The following is a 6811-nucleotide window of genomic DNA, read 5'->3' as shown; positions in this document are numbered from 1 at the left end:
CAGGTGGGGTTGAAAATCTTGGTCGTGTAACCCGTTCTATCTGATGAGCCAACAACTCTTTTTTCTGAGGTCCTTGCTATGACTTAATTACTGTGACACTTAAATAAAAATAGGGTAGCCACTCACATCCTGTTTTGCATCCACTGATTGAAGACAACTGCGAATGACCTCGTGGTCCATGAGGTTCACATACAAATACCCGTGCAGATGCAGTCATGCCCAAAAGCTTGATATTTGTTGATTCAGCTTCTCTTAATCTATTCTTAAGATTGTACTTCAGGACCAGTGTTGGTCAAGTTACTTGAAAAGAGTAATTACTGAATACGTCTCCAATAAAGTAATCCGGTTACTTTACTGATTATGTGACACCGGAGCGGAAAGGCTGATTATGTTTCCAAGATGGTTTGTGTTTTTTAAAAGGAAGGAAACCTTCCTCAAAACGGGCAGAGCAGTGGAGCCGCCGAGGGAAAGCACACAATTTAAACTGTAAGATTAAAAATATAATTTATTATATTTAAATAGTTAAAAAGGTAAAATGAATTAAAACAACCTTGGCCAAGGGAAGACACAATAAAAATCAATAACACACAACATTAAAAGTCCAGTGGAATCCACCACGGCCTAAAAGTCACAGAAAACTAAGAGGTCCAGCGTAGTATTAAAAGAGGGAAACCCAGCGGAGTCCTCGCCTTCCTCCCCGCATTCCACGTCCTGGTGCACTGAAGAAAGGGAGGGAGCGGCAGTCACTATTCCTTTGGCAGTTTACTTTATAAAAAGGATAAGTCAAAGACTTACCCGGGTGGGCAGAGCTCTCAACTCCGCCCGCCGCTTCCTCAAACTGCAATCGGCACCGCGGTCTCACTGCTTCTGTTCTCCCGCAGTGCACGAGCTGGCTCTTGTCGTTATTGCCACCAGACTGCCGCTACGCGTCCCTAGTCGCTGGTCATCTGCCTTTTTTTCCTCTGATCGTTTCCCCTTTCCAGTCGCTGGTAATCTGCTTCATCTGATCATCTCTACTCTCTGATCGTCTCTCGCTCTCCCCTCTGATCGTCTGTGTCTTTCCTCTGTCTGTCTCGCATTCTTCGTGTTGCATCCTCTGTTGAACACCGGCTCCAACCCTTTTATGTGTCATTGAGCACTCTGTAAATTACCTTTCCTTTCCTCTTCAGGTGTGTCCAATTAGTCAAAACGGGGAAAAGGGCGGAGTCTCTCCAGGACAATTTGACGATAACTAAAACATGCAAACTAAATAAAACACTGCACAAAATATAACCAATACATGCAATATAAAAAATAATAAGTACACTTCACATTAAAATACAGCACAGCAAAACAACATCCGTCCTTCCCTGGATGACATCCCCCCACACTGAAATATTAGCAGTCCCTGCTAATGCTCTACCTCTCTATAACGCTCTGGTGGAATCCCACGCGTGGTCCTACTGGAGCGTCTAAGGGACATACCTGAATCACTCTGGTGAGGTGACACACAGTCAGTAAGGGGTAAAAACCCATAAAACACTGGCGCTGGGAAATCCGAAGGGCCTGTGGTCGGCTCCTCCGTAGAGGGGTAAAGTCTGTTTGAGGAGCAAGGCACACTTTTAAGGCATTTCTATGTAAAGTTTGTATATTACCCCCCTTTTCTGGTTTGACCTTATACACTAAGCCCGTATCTCCCACCTGTTCCAACACCACATACGGCTCAGGAGACCACCAGGAACACAGTTTTCCTTTGCCCTGTCTGTTTCGATCACGTACCCAGACTCTCTCCCCGGGCAACAATGGAAGGGTACAGCCTCTTTTCTCATACTGGCTTTTGTGTTGGGAGGCTGCACTACACATCTTCTGCCCAGCCAATCGATAAGCTAGGGAGAGCTTCTGATGATGGGAACACACCCACTCACTCAAACCCTGCCTCGCCTGTTGGGGGCCCACACCTAACACCACATCCACAGGCAAACGTAAATGCCGACCAAACATCAAGTAGGCAGGTGTGTAACCGGTGGAGCTATGGATAGTATTGTTATAAGCATGAACAAGTTCCGGCAGATTTCCTACCCACTGGCTCTGCCTAACTGATTCTAGTGAGCGAAGCATGTTCAATAGGGTCTGATTGAAACGTTCTACACTACCATTCCCCGCAGGGTGGTAAGGTGTCGTGCGGCTTTTAGTTATACCATAGGTATCACAGAGTTGTTTCATTAATGCAGATTCAAAATTAGACCCACGGTCGGAGTGGAGTCGGCCTGGGCAACCAAACGGCTGTATCACATACTTCCATAAAGCCTTTACTGTAGTCTCTGCTGTTTGGTTTATTGTAGGGATAGCCCAAGCGAACCGCGTAAACAGATCAGTCACCACAAGTATGTTTTGATAAGTGTCAGTTGGTCAGCCTAAGGACAGAAAATCCATGCCTACAACCTCCAAAGGGTATGAGACTGAAATAGGGTGCAGTGGAGCCCTAGGTTCTACCCTCTCCTTTTGTAGACTACAGGGGACACAACCCAGATGAAACTGACGTACCTGCGCTTCCATGTTAACCCAGTAGAACCGCTGCCGTATCCGAGAGAGGGTTCGATCTACCCCCGCATGGGCAGCAGCCTCATGGATCTTCCGCCACACCTCATGGCACCTGGAACTAGGACACACAACTTGATGACGAGTCTCCTGGGTATATTCGTCCGACACTTTACGGCACAATACTCCGTCTTTAATAAAAAGTCTTTTTTGCTGCTGTAGGAGTCGCCGCACACCATGCGACAATGCCTGACGTTCTGACTTTGTAGGTGCGACCTGAGCTTCCAGAAGTTGTTTTACCACTTGAATATCCGGATCGTGAACTTGTGCTTCTGCCCAGTCACTCCCCTCTACCTCACAGGTCAATTCAATGGCTGCTGAAGTGACTCCACGCTCTGATCCAGCCCCCTCCAGGTGCTCTGCTGGGACAGTGGGGAATCGAGAAAGGGCATCAGCATTAATATTGCTCTTACCCGAACGATACTTGATCTCGTAGTCGAAAGAGGCCAGCTGGGCAACCCAACGTTGTTCTACTGCGCCCAAGCGAGCAGTCTGTAAATGGGCCACAGGGTTATTATCAGTATACACAACGAATCGTGCACCAGTCAGATAGTCTTTAAACTTTTCGGTAACCGCCCACTTAAGGGCTAACAGCTCCAACTTGAAAGAACTATAGTTTGCGTCATTCCGTTCCGTGTGGTGTAAACTTCTGCTGGCGTACGCTATTACCCTTTCTTGGCCCTCTTGAACCTGCGCCAGAACGGCTCCCAGCCCGCGGCCACTGGCATCTGTATACACAATAAAGGGAAGAGAGTAATCTGCGTATGCCAAAACAGGTGCCTGCGTTAAAGCTGCTTTGAGGGCCTCAAATGCCGTTTGACATTCTGGGGACCACTGTACTTTACGACGGTCTGTTCTCTTGTTCACAGGGACCCCTGTCAATAATGCATTTAAAGGGCGTGCGATTTGAGCAAAACCGGACACAAAACGTCTGTAGTAACCAGCCAGGCCCAAAAAGGATCTGACCTGTCTGATGGTATCAGGGACCGGCCAATCCATCACCGCAGAAATCTTATCCGGGTCTGGTCTTACACCATACTTATCCACTACATGCCCCAGAAATTTCACCTCTTGTTGCAGGAACTCGCACTTGTTCGGCTGTAACTTCAACCCATGACGCCACAGCCTCTGAAACACTTCATCTAGATGCTGTAAATGAGACGAAAAGTCAGGTGAATAAATGATAATGTCGTCTAAGTACACCAATAAAGACTCGGCAATCTGTCCACTCAAACAGTGCTGCATCAGGCGCTGAAATGTAGCGGGTGCATTGCACAGACCAAACGGCATCCGCTCGAACTCAAACAACCCAACTGGGGTCGTAAAAGCAGTCTTTTCTCTGTCCGTCGGGTCCATTTGGACCTGCCAGTATCCACTGGCTAAGTCCAGGGTGGAAAACCACTTCGCTCGAGTAAGGCTTGTCAATGTCTCTTCTATTCGTGGCAAGGGGAAAGCATCTTTATGCGTCACCGCATTCAATTTTCTGTAGTCCACACAGAACCTCCAGGCGCCATCCTTTTTTCTCACCAAAACAATGGGTGCAGCCCATGGGCTACAGCTTTCCCGGATAACTCCCTTTGCCATCATATCTACCAAGAGACTCCTCATTTCCTTATACATTGCGGGGGGCAAAGGACGATACCTCTCTCTAATGGGAGCTGCATCACCTGTGGGGATACAATGATGCACCAGGTCAGTCCTCCCGAAATCTTCGTCATCTTTAGAGAACACCTTCTCCCATTTAAGCAATAAAGCACGTAGCTCGCCCTGTTGCAGTTCAGACAGGTCAGGTCTTTCAATCAGTTTATTCATCTCCTCAGGTAATCTCTCCTCCTCCGTGGGGGCGCCACTATCGACCAGAGCCACCTCCACCACACCGTCCGTCCCAAGGGACAGGCTCAGGTCCTGTGAGCCATGTACGTCAGCTTCATCCACGCAGGATAGCTTTCCCAGTTTCTGGTAGCAACCTATAAAAAGAGGATAGGGGTGTGGGTTACAAATCCTCACTGGCACTCTCCCGGCCCTTACCATGACAAGGGTTCTCGCCACCCCCACATCAGGGGTTTCAGGCAGTGCCTCCACCAAGGCACAATAATCTGTTCCTTGCGGACCCGTCTGAGTCCGGCCCCACACCATTATTTCACTCCTCGGGGGAACTTTAATTTTGCGTCGGCCAGCTAGCCGTACATACCCCACCATTCCGTCCTCCACTGTACTTGCTTCTATCCGTCTGCATGTTGCGAAGGCAGTCCTCCAGGCCTGTTGATTCGTTAACTGCTGTGGGGCAGGAGTAGTCTTTTCCGGCCACTTAAATACATTCCAACAGGCAGTCACAACATTCATACCAATAATCAGTGGGTGAGTGCAATGGTCATCTTTTACCACCACAACCCCGCGTCCAGGAACCTTAACACCTTCTATTTCCATGTCCAGGACAGCATAGGTGGTATAGGGAATTTCCAGACCATTGGCGGCTCTCAGCCTAAAGGCGGTTGGAGTTTTCTCAAGCCTAGCCTGGGAAAAATACTCATTAAACAGACTCTCCTGTATCAAAGTCACTTGTGACCCGGTATCCAACAAGCCTTGAAGCTCCACCCCTTCGATCACTATCTTCACTGTTGGACACTGCCCAATAAATGTTTCTGTGGCCCTTAATTCCTTAGGTGAACCAAAAAACCCCACCCCTCGGACCTCAGCAGCAGGGTCATCTAGTTTAAACTTGGCTGGGAAGACATGGAGGTCTGGCAAAACCTAGCTATATGTCCTGCTTGTTTACACCTCCGACAGATAGGCCGACCTTGTGCATCCCAGCTAGCATTTGATTGTCGCGGTCTTCTCCTAAACTGAGGTGCAGGCGGAAGAGTAGCTACAGCTGGCTGAGTGGAGCCTCTAATTTCCCTTACTAGCTCTTGTGCCAGTCCTTTAATTTGTGCCTTAACATCCTCCAGTATCTCCTGTTTTAACACCTGCCTCCAATCTTCTTTCTGTTCAACCTTAAAAGGAGCATGAGACTTATTTACAGACAGGCAGGTTACCTCAGACTGGGGCTGTACATGTTCTGAGTCTAGGAGCAGTGCCTCCTGGCGTATGGCAGCAAAATCTTGGTCTGGATTACGCCGCACATAGACCTTCAGTGCCTGACTTACAGGGCCCTCCCGCAATCCTAGCAACAATTGATCTCGCAGGGCTGCATCAGAGGGGACATTATCTGGATCATGCTTTCGCAACCTACAGTATAATTCTCTTAACCGCAAGATAAATGAAGATACGGTTTCACTTGAGTTCTGAGTGCAACTAAAAAACTGTGACCTAAGAACTGGGGTGGGGACACGATCACCATATAAAGAGTCTAAAAAAGAAAAGATTTTTTGTACTTGGTCTCTTTCACTGGTTTCAAGAACACTGACCTGACGTTTAGCCTCACCTGCTAGCGCTCCCAACACAATAGCAACTTTCCTCACTTCAGGCAAGTCCTGAGATCCCAGCAGCCCCCGCATCTGCTCCTTCCACTCCTGATATTGCACATCCTGATCAGGCCCTTTAAACTTCGGCAGCCACGGGGCTCCGGGATATACAGGCATCATCATATTTGCTATTCCCCTGGCTAACCCAACTGCTCTTGGCTCCGTATCCTATGTCGACAACGCCAATTATGTGACACCGGAGCGGAAAGGCTGATTATGCTTCCAAGATGGTTTGTGTTTTTTAAAAGGAAGGAAACCTTCCTCAAAACGGGCAGAGCAGTGGAGCCGCCGAGGGAAAGCACACAATTTAAACTGTAAGATTAAAAATATAATTTATTATATTTAAATAGTTAAAAAGGTAAAATGAATTAAAACAACCTTGGCCAAGGGAAGACACAATAAAAATCAATAACACACAACATTAAAAGTCCAGTGGAATCCACCACGGCCTAAAAGTCACAGAAAACTAAGAGGTCCAGCGTAGTATTAAAAGAGGGAAACCCAGCGGAGTCCTCGCCTTCCTCCCCGCATTCCACGTCCTGGTGCACTGAAGAAAGGGAGGGAGCGGCAGTCACTATTCCTTTGGCAGTTTACTTTATAAAAAGGATAAGTCAAAGACTTACCCGGGTGGGCAGAGCTCTCAACTCCGCCCGCCGCTTCCTCAAACTGCAATCGGCACCGCGGTCTCACTGCTTCTGTTCTCCCGCAGTGCACGAGCTGGCTCTTGTCGTTATTGCCACCAGACTGCCGCTACGCGTCCCTAGTCGCTG

At 48.1% G+C, this 6811-nt stretch overlaps 1 protein-coding gene across 1 annotated transcript; it reads right to left on the bottom strand.

Annotated features, from left to right (window-relative positions):
• Positions 1–1493: 1493 nt before the first annotated feature.
• LOC146631482 (uncharacterized) lies at positions 1494–6164 on the bottom strand. The gene is made up of 5 exons (XM_085354818.1): positions 6002–6164; positions 4633–5300; positions 2524–3069; positions 1681–1878; positions 1494–1577 (listed from the first exon to the last, which is right to left on the bottom strand). The coding sequence occupies exons 1-5, from the start codon at positions 6162–6164 to the stop codon at positions 1494–1496; spliced, it is 1659 nt and encodes a 552-aa protein (XP_085210944.1).
• Positions 6165–6811: the final 647 nt, after the last annotated feature.

Source organism: Diplotaxodon limnothrissa, linkage group LG5 (assembly GCF_057381915.1).
Source record: "Diplotaxodon limnothrissa isolate DT_005_m linkage group LG5, D_limnothrissa_male_GT1.1, whole genome shotgun sequence".
NCBI lineage: Eukaryota > Metazoa > Chordata > Actinopteri > Cichliformes > Cichlidae > Diplotaxodon > Diplotaxodon limnothrissa.
Note: the sequence above shows the minus strand (reverse complement) of the source record. Positions and strands in the feature narration are given on the sequence as shown.

Coding starts and splice junctions, on each gene's coding strand:
- LOC146631482 (XM_085354818.1), bottom strand. CDS start 6,164: ATGATGATGCCTGTATATCCCGGAGCCCCGTGGCTGCCGAAGTTTAAA. Junction 5,301..6,001: donor TGTGTTGGGAGCGCTAGCAG/GTGAGGCTAAAC, acceptor ATGTCTTCCCAG/CCAAGTTTAAACTAGATGAC. Junction 1,879..2,523: donor GGGTTAACATGGAAGCGCAG/GTACGTCAGTTT, acceptor TCCCATCATCAG/AAGCTCTCCCTAGCTTATCG.